The following is a 19,120-nucleotide window of genomic DNA, read 5'->3' as shown; positions in this document are numbered from 1 at the left end:
GGTGTTATGAAGGCGATCTTTTTCTTGGCCAACTCTGTAAGAGGCACCTGCCAATAACCCTCAGATCGAGCATGGTGAAGTGCAGGGCCTGCCCCAGTCGCTCAATCAACTCGTCCACCAGGGGCATTGGGTACAGGTCGAACTTCGACACCTCATGTAGTTTACGGAAGTCATTACAGAATCGTAACGATCTGCCTGGCTTTGGGAATAGTACAATTGGGCTATCCCAGTCACTCCGGGATTCCTCGATTACTCCCAGTTGGAGCATTTGTTTCACCTCACTCACGTTTGCTTGTATCTGGGCCTTGGGCACACAGTATGGTTTCATTCGTACCCTTACGTGAGGCTCGGTGACAATGTCATGCTGGATGACAGATTTACAACCGGGTAATCCCGAGAATACGTCCGTATTCTCCTGTACCAATTTCCGCACTTCTCGCCACTGTTGTTTAAAGAGGTTGTCTCCTATTTTTACCTCTCCCTTGGCCTCTGTCTGGACTGACATCGAAGGGTTCCCAAATGACATTTCGGGAGTCACTCCCGGTCCTTTCAACAAATGTACATGATATAACTGTTCAGGTTTCCATTTCCTTGGCTGGTAAACTCGGTAGTTTTCTTCCCCCACTTTTTCCCAAACTTCATACGGGTCTTGCCACTTGGCCATAAGCTTGCTTTCAGTGGTGGGCACCAAAACCAACACCCGATCTCCTGATTTAAAGGAATGGGCTGTGTCCTTTTTGTTATATATACGGCCTTGCGCTGCCTGAGCACCCATCAAATACTCTTTTACAATAGGCCTTACCACTGCAATTCGGTCCTGCATATTGGCCACTTGCTCAACGACACTCTTATGTGGCATAGGTTCCGGCTCCCACGTCTCTTTGACTACGTCCAGCAGACCCCTAGGATGTCTGCTATACAGTAGCTCAAAGGGTGAAAATCCCATGGAAACCTGCGGTACCTCGTGAATGGCAAACATCAAGTAGGGAAACAACATGTCCCAATCCCTACCATCCTTGGAGACTCCCTTATTCAACATGGATTTGAGGGTTTTGTTGAAGCACTCGACTAACCCGTCGGTCTGAGGGTGGTACACCGACGTGCGCAACTGTTTCATCTTGCACAGTTTCCTCATCACCTTGGACATAAAAGGAGTCCCCTGGTCAGTGAGCATCTCCTTTGGAGCCCAAGGTGACAGAACATGGTAAACAACTCTCGAGCGATAAGCTTAGCCGAGGTGTGCCGAAGTGGGATGGCCTCCGGGTACTGGGTGGTGTAGTCTACGATGACTAATATGTATTGGTGGTCACAGGCAGATTTTACTATTGGCCCTACCAGATCCATCGCAATCCGCTCAAAAGGTACCTCTGTAATGGGCAGAGACACCAGTGGACTCCGGTAGTTTGCGGTGGTTGAGGTTAGTTGGCACTCCAGAGATGTATCACAGTACCTCTGGACCTCAGCGTAGACACTGACACTGGCCAAAAAAAAGCTGCAGTATGAACTCCTGCATCTTTTTGCCCCCCAAATGGCCTCCCAGCATGTGAGGGTGAGCCATGTCAATCACTGCCTGATGGTAGAATTGGGGCTCTACCAGTCATTCTACCACCTCATCCTTGATTTTATCAACCCTGTATAACAACTCCTGGTTGATCACCATCCGTGGGAACACCATCTCTGCCCCCAGTTGCTGAGCCACCCCTTTTTCCTCAATTACTCTTTCCCGTGCCCGGGTCAGAGTGGGATCCTGACTCTGAATGGTCCCGAACTTACCAGGGGACACTTCCAGCTCAGGGACTGGTGAGGTCTCCTCGACCTTCCCTGCCAATACCTCTAAGGGGAAACCTATCAAGGTTACTCTCTGTCCCTAGGTTGGTGATGGTGACCCCTATGGCAGGTATCTCTGTCTTGGGATCTTCGGGTTCTGCACCCAGAATAACATTTACCCTGGGAGGGTTAACCCTGGTCTCCCACAGGGACCAGAACAGGGGTAAGTCTCTTCCCAATACAGTTCCATATGGAAGAGTCTTTACCACTCCCATCACATGTCTTATCTCTCCACACGGGGTGGAAAACATAACCTCCATGGTCACGTACTCTCGGAGTTCCCCATGGATGCATACCACCCCCACCTTCTGTCCATTGGGGTTGTCCGCAGCAACCAGGGACCCATGTACCAGAGTCACTAAGCTCTCTGAGTCCAATAGAGTGTCCATCCATCTGGTACCCATTAACGAGTACCTTGCACAGCTGGGGTTCGGTACCGGCAGTTCCTGTAGTGGCGGTGCAGACTGGCTGGGCAAATATAGACACTTGGCGAGTATACCCACAGTCCATGGGCTCAACTGTCAGGGGACAGTTGGCAACCATATGTCCGGGCCCTTGGCATCACCAACACTTAATAGCTGTGGGAAACTTGGGGCCAATTTCGGGGACACGGGTCTGTTGACACTCTCCTTCCAAGATACCCCATTAATACAGGCATGGTCTGGATTGGTGCCAGTGGAGGGTCATGGACCTTTCCCTGGCTCCTGAGCTGGTGGATCTTATCTGACAGCTGCAGCAGAGAAGTGTTCCGCATAAAGTCCTGAGTGGCTGTATAGTGCTCATTCAGTCCAACCACCTGGTCCAGAGTGCCCAGGTCCCCTTGTCTCACCCAACATTGCATGGCTGCTGGCAGAGCCCTCACCAGCCAGTCGACCAGCACCCTCTCTACCATCTGGAAGGGATTTAAGGTATCAGGCTGGAGCCATTTTTTAACCAACTGCAGCAAGTCATATTCCTGAGACCTGGCAGGACGCGTCACCACAAAAGTCCACTGGAACACCTGCTGAGCCCGCACATAATTATTAACCCCCAGTTGGGCAAGGATCTCAACTTTCCGCTTCCCATAGTGAAGGGCATTGTCCCGACTGAGGTCCAGGTAGGCCTTCTGGGCATCTCCTGTCAGGAAGGGGGCCAGCATTTCAGCCCACTGGATCAACAACAAGCTCTCCCACTCTGAGATGCGCTCAAAAATGGTGAGGAAGGCCTCTATGTCATCCTTAGGACCCATCTTTCTTAGCGCTGACCGGACTTTATACCGTGCCTCCGCACGGATTGAGGTTACTGGTGGGGCCACCTCTTGCATAGCTCCGATTTGCTGCATTAACAGATTGTTCCTCTGCTCCTGCTGCTGAGGTTAGTGCTTCTCATGTTGCCGCTGCTGAGTGAGGACCAGCTGCTTCAGAAGTTCCTCCATCTTGTCAGCAGGTTTGATCTGTAGCTTTGCAGGCTTTATTAAAGACATGCAGCACTCTTTGGGATATGCCTCAGTTCACATTGCCCACATTCTCTAACCATATGTAGTGCAGTGGGGTTGGGGCAGTGTGACAGACAGGCAGGGACCACAGGAAAGTTCACAGCAAATGTGTTTAATTGTCCAAACTCAATCAGGGAACAGCACACGGAAACAAGACAGTTGATAAATGTATCATTGCCGAGGGCAACTGCACCACCATATCACCCTGTGGGGTGCCAGTGGTTCGCTCTGCTGGTTCTGTGATACCTCACACAGATGGAGCTTCTGCAGAGCCGACTGGTCCACAGATTGCCAACTCCAAACTGACACAACCAAACCCTTCCTGAAGGGCTTTTCTGCACTGGAATCTGTGGCCATGGGCCAGTTGTAAGATCTGGCCAGGAGGAAATGGACCAGCCCCACTACCTTCCTTGTAGTCCGTTTTAAAATTAAAAGCACATACCGGGTTTTCATGAACAGTTCCTTGGCCACATAACTTGACCAGGTTCACGCTTACTTTTATTCTGACTTGTGACTCACCGGCGTCCTGCCATGATCACAAGGCACTCCAGCGGATCAACAACCCATGGCAAAAATTATGGAATCACCGGAGGATGTTCATTCAGTTGTTTACTTTTGTAGAAAAAAAGCAGATCACAGACATGGCACAAAACTAAAGTTATTTCAAATGGCAACTTTCTGTGTTGTGAATTCTGTTATCGAACTCCCTCCTGTGGTCATGAATGGTACTTCGGCGAGTTCTGTCCATGGACTCCCTCTGGTGGCTGTGAGTGGAGCTGCTGCTTCTGAGGTTCCTTCCACAGGTGACTTAGTTTATTCTTTGGCTGGCTGCTCTATTTAACTCCACTCAGATCGTTACTCCATGCCAGCTGTCAATGTTCTTGTACTGGTTCAGTTTGCTCTTGGATCTTTCTGGTGACCTGTCTACTCCAGCAGAAGCTAAGTCCCTGCTAGTTATTTATTTGTTCATTGTTTTCTTGTCCAGCTTGCTATCATGATTTTGCCTTGCTAGCTGGAAGCTCTGGGATGCAGAGTGGCACCTCTTCACCGTGAATCGGTGCGGAGGTCTTTTTGCACACTCTGCGTGATCTTTTTGTAGTTTTTTGTGCTGACCGCAAAGATACCTTTCCTATCCTCAGTCTGTTTAGTAAGTCTGGCCTCCTTTGCTGAAACCTGTTTCATTTCTGTGTTTGTGACTTTCATCTTAACTCACAGTCAATATATGTGAGGGGCTGCCTTTTCCTTTGGGGAATTTCTCTGAGGCAAGGTAGGCTTTATTTTCTATCTCTAGGGCTAGTTAACTCTTAGGCTGTGAAGAGGCGTCTAGGCAGAGTTAGGTACGCTCCACGGCTATTTCTAGTGTGTGTGATAGGATTAGGGGTTGCGGTCAGCAGAGCTCCCACTTCCCAGAGCTTGTCCTGTGTTAGTTTAACCATCAGGTCGTTCCGGGTGCTCCTAACCACCAGGTCCATAACATTTCTGGCTTTAAGAAACACTAAAAGAAATGAAGAATAAAAAATGTGGTAGTCAGTAATGATTACTTTTTTTAATCAAGCATAGGGAAAATAATATGGAATCACTCAATTCTGAGGAAAAAATTATTGAATCATGAAAAACAAACAAACAAAATAACACTCCAAAACATCACTAGTATTTTGTTGCACTACCTCTGGCTTTTATAACAGCTTGCAGTCTCTGAGGCATGGACTTAATGAGTGTCAAACAGTACTCTTCATCAATCTGGCTCCAACTTTTTCTGATTGCTGTTGCCAGATCAGCTTTGCAGGGGTTGGAGCCTTGTCATGGACCATTTTCTTCAACTTCCACCAAAGATTTTCAATTGGATTGAGATCCGGACTATTTGCAGGCCATGACATTGACCTTATGTGTCTTTTTTCAAGGAATGTTTTCACAGTTTTTACTCTATGGCAGGATGCATTATCATCTTGAAAAATGATTTCATCATCCCCAAACATCCTTTCAATTGATGGGATAAGAAAAGTGTCCAAAATATCAACATAAATGTGTGCATTTATTGAAGATGTAATGACAGCTATCTCCCCAGTGCCTTTACCTGACATGCAGTCCCATATCATCAATGACTGTGAAAATGTGCATGTTCTTTTCAGGCAGTCATCTTTATAAATCTCATTGGAACGGCACCAAACAAAAGTTCCAGCATCATCACCTTGCCCAATGCAGATTCGCGATTCATCACTGAATATGACTTTCATCTAGTTATCCACAGTCCACGATTGCTTTTCCTTAGCTCATTGTAACCTTGTTTTTTTCTGTGCAGGTGTTAATGATGGCTTTCATTTAGCTTTTCTGTATGTAAATCCCATTTCCTTTAGGCGGTTTCTTACAGTTTGGTCACAGACGTTGACTCCAGTTTCCACCCATTCATTCCTCATTTGTTTTGTTGTGCATTTCCTGTTTTGGAGACATATTAATTTATGTTTCCTGTCTTGACGCTTTGATGTCTTCCTTGGTCTACCAGTATGTTTGCCTTTAACAACCTTCCCATGTTGTTTGTATTTGGTCCAGAGTTTAGACACAGTTGACTGTGAACAACCAACATCTTTTGCAACATTATGTGATGATTTGCCGTCTTTTAAGAGTTTGATAATCCTCTCCTTTGTTTCAATTGACATCTCTCATGTTGAAGCCATGATTCATGTCAGTCCACTTGGTGCAACAGCTCTCCAAGGTGTGATCACTCCTTCTTAGATGCAGACTAACGAGCAGATCTAATTTAATGCAGGTGTTATTTTTGGGTATGAAAATTTACAGGGTGATTCCATAATTTTTTCCTCAGAATTGAGTTATTGCATAATTTTTTCTCTATGCTTGGTTAAAAAAAGTAACCATTACTGACTACCACATTTTTTCTTCTTGATTTCTTTTAGTGTTTCTTAAAGCCAGAAGGTTGCCATTTGAAATGACTTTAGTTTTGTGCCATGTTGGTGATCGTTTTTTTCTACAAAATTAAACAACTGAATGAACATCCTCCAAGTTCGGTGATTTCATAATTTTTGCCAGGGGTTGTAATACGCTTCTGAGCGCATCCTGGGGGACATATAGCGACCCTCGCAAATAACACCAGTCGCTGCCACACAAGACTTACAGAAAACGTTTGACCCCTGTCATTGCCAACAGAGGATATATAACTAAATATTGAGATGAAGTTTTGTTAATGACCAAATACATATATTCCACCATAATTTCCAAAATAAATCATGCCAAATCAGACAAGGTGATTTTCTGGATTTGTTTTCTCATTTTGACTCTCACAGTTATCGTCTACCTATGATGTCAATTACAAGCCTCTCATATTTTTAAGTGGGAGAACTTGCACAATTGATGGCTGACTAAATACTTTTTATTCAGTCGCCCATGACAGCACCAATGAGAGAGGGGATCCACCCTTCAGGAACAAGAAACCTACAGATACAGATACCTCTCCCACACATCAGTTGGTTTCCTGTTCCAGAAGAGGACAGTGTTCGTAGAGATACCTGGAAAACAGGATTCATCAGGATCCCAGGCCCGGCCAGTCGGTTTTGGTAGCGGGGGGTCCCCTGCCTCGGCCCGTGCAGGGTCCCTGGAAGTGCCACGGTGGGTCCGGGAAGGTTTCCACGACAGTGAGTGGGCAGATGGAGCGGTGTCTGGGGGATTACCGACTCCAGAGGGCCAACGCCGGAAGGTAAGTATCCAACCAATGGATCTGGCGGCTCCTGGACTGCGCTCTCTGGCGTGCTGCAGCGTCCTCCGGGTTCAGTGCCATCAGGAGCGTGCCAGGTGATGTGACATTTCAGCTGGGGGCGGACCAGAGACTCAGCTGATGACGTCCCTGGGCGGTCCTCTGGCACGGTGTTGCGGCTTCATTGGAGGTCATGGTGGTGAAGTGTTGGAGGGGCAGAGCCTAGGGGGCCATGTCGACTCTCGCTGCCGGATAATGTCGTGGTCATGTGTGCACAGCGTTACCGGGTATGGAGGCCGAGGCCAGGGACGCCGGGGCTGGGGGGGCATGGTGTCGGGTCCAAGGGAGGGGAACGCCCCTGGCCAGAAACCTGCTGACTTGGATATCTGGGGGTGAAACTCCTTCAAAAGGTCCAGAAACAACTGCATCTGGGCTTCTGTGCCATGATCATGATGGACTGACAGAAGCTCCTTCTGAGCAGCAGGAGGAACAGCAGCAGCAGGCTATGGAGCAACAGGTGTCTCAGTCCAACAACAGGTGTACGGTCCAACAAAAAACCCAGGAAGCAGGTAATAGCCGGACAAGTGGTAAATCTAACCGTAGGAGTTCCTCCAGGATTGAGGAATCAGCAATATCGGCTGAGAGATGTCCCCCTCGTGATTTGATACCTATTAACTGCAACATGGGTGAGAGATCTCCGTGAAAGTACACTCGGTGATGCAGTCTTCCCTTTATTTTCTGTCTTGCTAGGGGAAGAAATGTTCTGAGAAATCGAGACACAGGGAATGTGCACTCTGTAGATGCCCTCTGGCAGACTCTTACCCAAAAAAGTTATGTCAGCCTTGTGTACAGCAGATGTTGAGGGGTTAAAGGGGGGGCAGTAGGCCTCTAGATTAGATTGCCTCATGTTTCCGCCTCCTGCAAGTAGCGGAGGAAACCCTTGACTTCCCCACAAGCCCGAGGGAGATGATTAGGACGGAGGTGAAGGAGTCCTTAAAGTCACTATCTCAGGGAGAGAATTCCAAGAGGAAGGGGAATGGAAGTAGATCAAGTTTTACAGATTCAGACTTCTCTGCTGACCTTAGAAGTGTTGTAGATTCCTTGGGGCCTTCTCCTTTGTCTTCTTCTTCTGAGGAGGACTCTGGCCGTTTCTGCTTTCCCTTAGACCGCATGAACAAATTAGTAAAAGCAGTCAGGTCCACTATGGGGGTGGCAGATTCCAGGCCTGAGCATTCTGTGCAGGACTTAATGTTTGGTGTATTAGATTCAAGAAAGCGCAGGTCCTTTCCGCTGAATAGTAAAATTCAGAGCCTGGTCGACTGGGAATGAAAGAGGCTGGAAAAAAGGGTCTCCTTGCCTCTGGCATTTAAACGAAGGTTCCCCTTTGAGGATCTCATAGCGAACAGATGGGATAAGGCCCCAAAGCTTAATGTGGCAGTGGCTAAGGCCTTAAAAAAATCTTCCCTACCTTTTGAGGATCTGGGTTCCTCTAGACCAGTGTTTCCCAACTCCGGTCCTCAAGAGCCACCACCAATGTTTTCAGGATTTCCTTAGTATTGCCTTGGTGATAATTGCATCACCTGCACAGGCAATAATTCCATCGCCTGTGCTAAGGAAATCCTGAAAACATGACCTGTTGGTGGCTCTTGAGGACCGGAGTTGGGGAACACTGCTCTAGACAAAAAAGGGGCATGGGAAATGTCAGCTGGCTCCCTAAGGCTGGTGGTGGCATCCACTTGTACAGCCAGATCCATGATGGTTTGACTGGACCTACTGGAGTCTCAGTGGAAAGAAGGAGCCCCGCGGGAGTCTATCTTGAACACCTTACCAATAATTCAGGGGGCTGGAGCTTTCCTAGCCATCGAGCGGTGGCACCATTTTCGTCAATTATTTGTTTTAGGGTGCCAACCTCCGCTGTGAGGCAGGGTCAGGACAGGGTCAGCAAAACCATTTGCCCCTTATCTCTAGTTGGATTATATTTGTCATCCTCCTCCCTCGTCCGTGGTCCCATTTTCAGCCTTTGTATTAAGACTCTTTCACTCCCTTCTACAGGGTGTGTTAAGGGTTAGAAGGGACAGCTGACGGTGAGCGGGGGCGCCATTGCACAGGAATAAGGGTGCCAACCTCCGCAGTCAGGTAGGGTGTAGTTTAGTTTTAGAATAAGGCCAGGCACGACCCTGAGTCTTTTCTGTTTAGCTATTTTTGTATCTTGGTGATGGTATTGTGTTTTTTGTACACCAGTATTTTAACTTATATTAACGTATTTTCTGGTATATAAGATGACTGGGCTTATAAGACGACCCCCGACTTTTCCATATAAAATATGGAATTTGGGATATACCCGCCGTATAAGACGGGGGGTCATCTTATACGCCCAGTCATCTTATACGGCGTGTGCGGTGCGTATGGTTCCCAGGGTATGGAGGAGAGGAGACTCTCCTTCAGGCCCTGGGATCCATATTCATGTTAAAAATAAAGAATAAAAATAAAAAGTATGGATATACTCACCCCTCCGACGGACCCTGGCTCTCAGCAGTGCAAGCGTCTGCCTCCGTTCCTAAGAATGCATTGAGCGTAGGACCTGCGATGACGTCGCGGTCGCGTGACCGGTCCTTGGTTTTTTTGAGGGACAATTTGAATTTTTTGAAATTTTTTCTTTAAGTTTTTAATAAACAGAAAAGAAAACAGGTTATAATAAACATTAGCTCGCATGTCAAACTCAGATATTTTTTAGACAACAAGTTTTAAAATAATCAAGAGATCTATGTATTATCAATATATACTTATTAGGAAAATAAGACAATTGAGCATAAAACATAAAACAATATTTCAGGTCCAGAGTGGATAGCCTTAGATACCATTATGAGGCATATAACATTTTTTGAACGCTTTCAATTCCAATTTCTGGGTGACAAAATGAACAAGAAAACAGCAACATCAGGAATTGTTTTATGGGGTTCTTTTTCTTTTAGCACTGTGTAGTAAAAGTGATAAAGCAACTTTAGTCTTTCGGTCAGTATGATTACAACAGAACCAAATCATTTTTAATGTTTTGCGGCTTTTACAAAATAAAAGCTATTTTATAGAACAAATAATTGTTTTGCATTGCTACAGTTATATGAAAAAGTTTGGGCACCCCTATTAATCTTAAGCTTAATGTTTTATAAAAATTGTTTTTTCTGCAACAGCTATTTCAGTTTCATATATCTAATAACTGTTGGACACAGTAATATTTCTGCCTTGAAATGGGGTTTATTGTACTAATGTGCAATCTGCATTTAAACAAAATTTGACAGGTGCATAAGTATGGGCACCCTTATCATTTTCTTGTTTTAAATACTCCTACCTACTTTTTACTGACTTACTAAACCACTTTTTTTGGTTTTCTAACCTCATTGAGCTTTGAACTTCATAGCCAGGTGTATGCAATCATGAGAAAAGCTACTTAAAGTGGCCACTTGCAAGTTGTACTCCTGTTTGAATCTCCTCTGAAGAGTGGCATCATGGGCTCCTCAAAACAACTGTCTAATGATCTGAAAACAAAGATTATTCAACATAGTTGTTCAGGGGAAGAATACAAAAAGCTGTCTCAGAGATTTAACCTGTCAATTTCCACTGTGAGGAACATAGTAAGGAAATGGAAGAACACAGGTACAGTTCGTGTTAAGGCCAGAAGTGGCAGGCCAAGAAAAACATCAGAAAGGCAGAGAAGAAGAATGGTGAGATCAGTCAAGGCCAATCCTCAGACCACCTCCAGAAAGTTGCAGCATCAACTTGCTGCAGATGGTGTCACAGTGCATCGGTCAACTATACAACGCACTTTGCACAAGGAGAAGCTGTATGGGAGAGTGATGCGAAAGAAGCCGTTTCTGCAAGCACCCCACAAACAGAGTCGGTTGAGGTATGCAAAAACACATTTGGAGAAGCCAATTTCTTTTTGGAAGAAGGTCCTGTGGACTGATGAAACCAAGATTGAGTTGTTTGGTCATACAAAAAGGCGTTACGCATGGCGGCCAAAAAACACAGCATTCCAGGAAAAACACTTGCTACCCACAGTAAAATTTGGTGGAGGTTCCATCATGCTTTGGGGCTGTGTGGCCAATGCCGGCACCGGGAATCTCGTTAAAGTTGAGGCACGCATGGATTACTCTCAGTATCAGCAGATTCTTGACAATAATGTTCATGAATCAGTGACAAAGTTGAAGTTACGCAGGGGATGGATCTTTCAGCAAGACAATGATCCATAACACCGCTCCAAATCTACTCAGACATTCATGCAGAGGAACAATTACACTGTTCTGGAATGGCCATCCCAGTCCCCAGACCTGAATATCATTGAACATCTGTGGGCTCATTTGAAGAGGGCTGTCCATGTTCGGCGACCATCAAACTTAACTGAGCTGGAATTGTTTTGTAAAGAGGAATGGTCAAAAATACCTTCATCCAGGATCCAGGAACTCATTAAAAGCTACAGGAAGTGACTAGAGGCTGTTATATTTGCAAAAGGAGGATCTACTAAATATTAATGTCACTCTTCTGGTAGGGTGCCCATACTTATGCACCTGTCAAATTTTGTTTGAATGCAGATTGCACATTTTCTGTTAGTACAATAAACCTCATTTCAAGACAGAAACATTACTGTGTCCAACAGTTATTAGATATATGAAACTGAAATAGCTGTTGCAAAAAAAACAATTTTTATAAAACATTAAGCTTAAGATTAATAGGGGTGCCCAAACTTTTTCATATAACTGTATATTCTGAAAGCTATAACATTTTTGTTTCTCTGCTGATGGAGATTCGTGGCAGCTTGTTTTTTGCTGGATGATGTGACATTTTCAGAGGTACCATTTGTATTTGGTGTTCTTGTGGGTGCAACATGAATTATAGACATGTACTATAATTATATTTATTACATAATTCTCCTTTGCATATACTGTATATGATAATATTGTTCCTTGGTAGTATTTCCAACCTTTTTTGTGTGAATTCAGTTAGCAAAATGTGCCCACATGTCTCTTTTTTGTCTTATCTGTTAGTGTAAACTACAATAAAAAGAATTATTTTATGTGGTAGCATGGACTCTTGGTTCTCCGTTTATGCATATTTAATTGAGTCGCTGCAATTATTTGGGTACTAAGATTTATTGACCAATATGTTAAACTGGAATATTTTTGTAATTAGAAAGCCTTATTCAATTGTATCTTGCAACTGACGTTTTTGTGAAAAGAGCTATATACCTCTAAATAGCTAGTTGCATCCTGTTAGCAGTGTACATTTTTTGCAGTAAGCAGAAAAAATGTACGGTAAATGCACCATGTGGCAAAACCATGGTGTGAATATAGTCTATTTAAAATGAATCCATGTAAAAATCAAGTAATAATATAATACATAGCAATCAAACAACTAAAATAGTAATATCTACTATATAAAGCTGAATGTGTGTGTGTGTGTGTGTATGTATGTATGTATGTCCGGGATTGGCATCTGCACCATCGTAGCTACAGCCACAAAATTTTGCACAGTCACACGTCTGGACCCCGAGAGCATCATAGGCTATGTTGTGAGGTGAAATTTTAACCCCACGCTTTCCAATTCACCAAATAATTTTGCCCCTATCTACATAATGGGGAAAAAAGTGAAAGGAAAAGTGTTGGAGGCGTCGCAGCCACAGCCACAAAATTTTGCACAGTCACACGTCTGGTCCCTGAGAGCATCATAGGCTATGTTGTGAGGCGAAATTTTAACCCCGCGCTTTAAATTCACCAAACAATTTTGCCCCTATCTACATAATGGGGAAAAAATGAAAGGAAAAGTGTTGGAGGCAAATTGACAGCTGCCAGATGTGAACAAGGGGGACTTAAAGAGTGAGAGCGATGGCGCCAAAGAGTATATACCGTGCAGTTGCTAAGGTGGGGCACCGACATGGGATACTCACCACACACGGGGATATGGACACACACACAAAATGCGCCACACACTACCACGTGCTTGAACACATATACCACCCTCAGCACACATTTCACCACACATACACCAACCTCGCCACATAAAAGTCGAAACACAAAAGTCGCCGCTCAAAACTCGCCACGCGCAAAACTCGCCACATGCAAAAACTAGGCTCACGCAAAACTCGCCACAAGTGCAAAACTCACCTCATGGAAAACTCGCCACACGCAAAACTTGCACACGCGGAAAAATTGCCACATGTACAAAAGTTGCAGCACATGCAAAAGTTGCCTCACACACAACTTGCACATACTCAAAAGGCACCACACATAAAACTCGCCATGCGCAAAACTCGCCATGCGCAAAACTTGCAGCACACAACTTGCTACACTAACCTGTCACATGCAACTCGACACACAAAAAGTTGGTACATGCATGTTGCCACACAAAACTCATCTCACAAAAGTCACTACATGCATGTCGCCACACGCAACTCAACACACACAACTTGACAAACGAAACTCGCCCTAAAACACACACAAGTCTGGTATTATCCTTCAAAAATAAAAATTAGATTAATAAGCAGACAAACTACAAGAGCAACAAATGTACCATATAGGAAATACAGCAGCTGTCAGTCACATGACCTGTCTATTATGTGTATGTGTGAGCTAATATATACTGCCAGGGGGAGGGCTTCCTGTTGGCTGGGGATTTATCAGGCTGCCAATTTAGCTTACAAATACTGAGGTAAAAATACTGAGCAAATAATGTGTGAACGAGGTCTAATACAGGAGGAGATGACACACAGGTATATACTTTATACAGGGGAGATGACACACAGGTATATACTATATAGAGGAGATGACATACAGGTACATACTATATACAGGAGGAGATGACACACAGGTATATACTATATACAGGAGCAGATGACCTACAGGTATATACTATATACAGGAGGAGATGACATACAGGTATATGCTATATATAGAAGATGACATACAGGTATATACTATATACAGGAGGAGATGACACACAGATATATACTATATACAGGGGAGATGACACACAGGTATATACTATATACAGGAGGAGATGACATACAGGTATATACTATATATAGAAGGAGATGACATACAGGTATATACTATATATAGGAGGAGATGACATACAGGTATATACTATATACAGGGGAGATGACACACAGCAGGTATATTATATATACAGGGGAGATGACATACAGGTATATACTATATACAGGAGATGACATACAGGTGTATAGTATATATAAGGGAGATGACAAACATGTATATACTGAGGTGAAAATGAAAAGGTGTGAGTGCAAAATGAGAGAAGTGAGGGAAAATAGTGGAGAGATCGGAAAATGACAGATGTGGAGTCGAAAGAGGAGTGAGGGAAAATAGTGGAGTCATCGGAAAATGACAGATGTGAGGTCGAAATGACAAGTGTTAGGGGGGAATGAGAGGAGTGAGGGAGAAAATGAGAGGTGTAAGGGAGAAAATGAGAGATATGAGGGGGAAAATGAAAGATGTGATTGGGAAAATGAGAGGCGTGATGGGAAAATAAGAGAAGTGAGGTGCTATAACTAACCACAGATATTTACTATGCCCAGGCAATGCCGGGCTCTTCAGCTAGTATCTATATATATAATTGTCTAAGGGTTTTTCCGTCTGTCTGTCTGTCTGTCTGTCCTGGAAATCCCGGCTCTCTGATTGGTCGAGGCCGCCAGGCCTCGACCAATCAGAGACCGACACAGCATCGAAGTAGAAATCCCGCGTCTCTGATTGGTCGAGGCCGCCAGGCCTCGACCAATCAGTAACGGGCACAGCGACGATGACGTCATAAAGGACGTAGAAATCCCACGTCTGATTGGTCGAGGCCGCCAGGCCTCGACCAATCAGAGACCGGCACAGCATCGACGTAGAAATCCCGCGTCTCTGATTGGTCGAGGCCGCCAGGCCTCGACCAATCAGCAACGGGTACAGCGACGATGATGTCATAAAGGATGTAGACATCTCACGTTTCTGATTCAGCGACGGGCACAGTATCGACGTAGATGTCATAATGGTTGCCATGGCGACAATGATGTCAAAGGTTGCCTCGACCAATCAGCGACGGGCACAGTCTGCCGCGAATTCTGGAATCATCATTGTCCATATACTACGGGGACATGCATATTCTAGAATACCCGATGCGTTAGAATCGGGCCACAATCTAGTAACTTATAATACATTTTCTTATTCTAGGCTTCCTCTTTTTCAAGCAAGTGCATTTGCATTTTTGGTACCTGCTCAAGCCATACTATCCCTGGATAAATGGAAATGTCCTCCTGAAGGTAAAGATTTTTTGTACACAATATTTTTTTTTTCTTTAATAAATTATTTTTTTCTGGAAATGCATAATAGACAGTTGCATTATTTTGTATTATACAGAGATAAATATATTCCTAATGAGCTAATGTCATCATAAAGACATTACGGTACTTATAAGGCTGCTGTCACACTAGCAGTATTTGGTCAGTATTTTACATCAGTATTTGTAAGCCAAAACCAGGAGTGAAACAATCAGAGGGAAAGTATAACAGAAACATATGCACCACTTCTGCATTTATCACCCACTCCTGGTTTTGGCTTACAAATACTGATGTAAAATATTGACCAAATACTGAATGTGTGACGCAGGCCTAAGTGTGACTGCAGCCGAACCAAATTTCCTCCTTGCAACTCATAATGTTACTCAGTAGTTTGTATGGCCACCATTTCCCTTTATACACTCCTGACAACATCTGGGAATGTTCCTGATGAGAAGTTGGATTGTTTGCTAGGTAATCTGTTCCTAGATCTGGATCAGGGTATCAATGAGCTTATCGACAATGTGTATAGTTAATTGGGGTTTTGGGTGCACCGATACATGATGTTCCAATGCTTCAAGTTACATAATGTTCTCAGGCCATATGAGGTCAGGCTTTGTCTTGTACTAGGAGGAACCCAAGGCCATCAGTACCAGAGTAAGGTCTGCTAAAGGATCTCAGAATTTCATTAAAGGGTGCTGTCATGTCATGGACAGGATTCCGTTGTCCGTCCTCTTAGGGTTAATTCTGTGTGGCCTCCCTTTGAATTAGGGTGGACTATATGTACCCACCTGTGTGTCGAGATCCTCGTGAAGGATACTTCTGTTCTCGGCTGAGCAACTGACCCCATATATCTGTGTGTACTGCCTCTTTCCGTATGCTTGCTTGAGTATGACCCAGTCTGTTTCCCATTTGATATCTGTCTTCTGATCCTGTACCTCCTGTGTCTCTCCTGGTTTGATCTCGGCTACGTCCCCTGACTTCCCGCTAGTTTGTCCCTCTGATACCACGTTGCTCTCTCTGGCTTCTGACCCGGCTCGCTTCTTACTACGCTATATGTCTTTTCCTCCGATTACCACGCCGTTTTCTGGTCTGAGCTCGGCTGTAAGGTTTTAGACGATTTGCTATATCTGCTGTTGTTTTTTGTAGAACCTAGTTTTTCCTGTCGGCCATTTTGCTTTCTGTTCTGCTGTATCTACTTTGCCCTTAACCTGCATGGAGTTCTCAGTTTCAATGTTTCCGCCCTGTTCTCTGCCACTTGCCCTTTTAAGCAGCATCAGCTGTTTAATAAGTGCTTCAGAATCAAGTCTGCAGTTTACTTGACACCTTGCTCCTGGAAGACTTGGACTTATTATCCTACCACCTTCTACTTCAGATCCTTGGACATGTGTGGACTCAGGAATATCTCAGCTTACCATCAACATTGGCAAGGGAAGTAGAGAGAGAACCTTTAACCTGTTTCTGTGACTAGATGGACTTAAGGTTTATTCCTGCCTGTCTTGTATCCTGCCTGCAACTGTGTTAACCCTTACTTGTATGAAGTAATACAAGAACTACTTAAACAAGCCTGTGTCTTCTGTGTTTCCTGGCACCCACGCACAAGACTCTATACAGACTGTATTTTACATTTGACAACGGCTTGCCCGACACGGCAGCGGCTGTGCTTTCACTTTCACTTTAGGGCCGGCAGTCACTGAGTGCGGGAAGCAGACTGCAAGGGACCTGACAGACACCAGAATGTAAGTATGTGCTGTTTTTTTTTTTTTTAGTTTAACGCTTGTAACCAGGGTAAACATCGGGTAACTAAGCGCGGTCCTGCGCTTAGTTACCCGATGTTTACCCTGGTTACCCAGGGACCTCGGCATCGTTGGTCGCTGGAGAGCTGTCTGTGTGACAGCTCTCCAGCGACCACACTACGATTTACCTACGATCACGGCCAGGTCATATCGCTGGTCGTGATCGTAGGTAAATCGTATAGTGTGACGGTACCCTAAGGATACAGCCTTCCCAAAACCTGTCAGATGACAAATGCTCTAGCAGGATGCAGCAGGCCCCCACTGATAGAGGCTAAAGGTACCTTCACACATAACGATATTGTTAACGATATCGTTGCTTTTTGTGACGTAGCAACGATATCGTTAATGAAATCGTTATGTGTGACAGCGACCAACGATCAGGCCCCTGCTGGGAGATCGTTAGTCGCTGAATAAAGTCCAGAACTTTATTTCGTCGCTGGACTCCTGCTGACATTGCTGGATCGGCGTGTGTGACACCGATCCAGCGATGTCTTCACTGGTAACCAGGGTAAACATCAGGTAACTAAGCGCAGGGCCGCGCTTAGTAACCCGATGTTTACCCTGGTTACCATCCTAAAAGTAAAAAAAAAACAAACACTACATACTTACCTACAGCCGTCTGTCCTCCAGCGCTGTGCTCTTCACTCCTCCTGCACTGGCTGTGAGCGTCGGTCAGCCGGAAAGCAGAGCGGTGACGTCACCGCTCTGCTTTCCGGCCGCTGTGCTCACAGCCAGTACAGGAGGAGTGCAGAGCACAGCGCTGGAGGACAGACGGCTGTAGGTAAGTATGTAGTGTTTGTTTTTTTTTTACTTTTAGGATGGTAACCAGGGTAAACATCGGGTTACTAAGCGCGGCCCTGCGCTTAGTTACCCGATGTTTACCCTGGTTACCGGCATCGTTGGTCGCTGGAGAGCGGTCTGTGTGACAGCTCTCCAGCGACCAAACAGCGACGCTGCAGAGATCCGGATCGTTGTCGGTATCGCTGCAGCATCGCTTAATGTGAAGGGGCCTTAAGAGCAGCACAGGTGCAAACTACTGATAAAAACAGCCACCCACACACCTAGCAAATTATGGAGAGGTTGGCTGCCTAGTAAAAAAAATTGCACACAAATAGAGCTTGAATAGAACGCCAGTGAGCCATGGGTTATGCATAAAGTATCAGGGTCTGGGCCAGCATTTAGAGTTTTGAATTGAAGTTTAAATTAAGATGAGAAGGGTGAGGGAGCGGTGTAAGCTTTCTATGTTGGGAGCCGTGATACCTCATGGAACAACCTTTTTTTCCCAGCCACACTCCGGTGGCTCAAACATCAATTTTGTAGACTACTATTGGAAGAAAAATGCAAGGATAGTAACAGGTAGTTTACTGAAAGTAAGTGCTGGCCTGCCTATCTGGGAGCCCCACTGCTATAGGCAAAACACATGAAGGAGACCCACCTTGAATTGCAAACATTTCCAAAATTTACTGCCACACACCACTAAAGTGCATCAATTTCCCTAGAGTAGAAACAGTATAATGGGCCTCTCACACACCTTCCACTACAAGCAACCCCCCAGATGGAGACCCAACTTGAAGTCTCCACTAGTGATGAGAGAACGTGCTTGCCACTACTTGTTACTCGCCCGAGTATCACTACGCTCGGTGTACTCAGCGAGCACCAAGCATTTCCGGGATTATTCAGCGGGAACTCGGGTCTCCGCCCTGCAATTTTGGCATTCTTTAGAACAATGAACATGCAGGGATTGTCTGCAATGCACTGTAATACCATCTTTGTTGTGGTATTACAGTGATTGGCTGGCCGCACAGTGTCATCAGGTCTATCAGAGACCTGAGGTCGCCCTGCTCGGAGCATTCAGCTCTGGTCTCAGCTCGTGTAGGGAGAGCTGCTGCTGAGATAGGGTCAGATTAGTTCTTTTATTAGTTAGTGTGCGTCTACCATCACAGAATCCACAAATCCAGATAAACCAACAGTCCTTTTTAGGGCTAAATAGGGGGTAT

The 19,120-nt window shown here is 45.1% G+C and overlaps 1 protein-coding gene across 1 annotated transcript in view; it reads left to right on the top strand.

The window, feature by feature from the left end:
* SLC23A1 (solute carrier family 23 member 1) overlaps window positions 1–19,120 on the top strand; it is a 334,606-nt gene that overhangs the window by 54,328 nt on the left and 261,158 nt on the right. The window contains exon 5 of the mRNA XM_069764941.1: window positions 15,224–15,312. Coding sequence (XP_069621042.1) covers window positions 15,224–15,312 — 89 coding nt within the window. The remainder of the gene's footprint in view (window positions 1–15,223; window positions 15,313–19,120) is intronic.

This window comes from Ranitomeya imitator, chromosome 4 (genome assembly GCF_032444005.1).
Source record: "Ranitomeya imitator isolate aRanImi1 chromosome 4, aRanImi1.pri, whole genome shotgun sequence".
Taxonomy (NCBI): domain Eukaryota; kingdom Metazoa; phylum Chordata; class Amphibia; order Anura; family Dendrobatidae; genus Ranitomeya; species Ranitomeya imitator.
The sequence above is the reverse complement of the archived record's forward strand: the minus strand, read 5'-3'. Positions and strand labels throughout refer to the sequence as shown.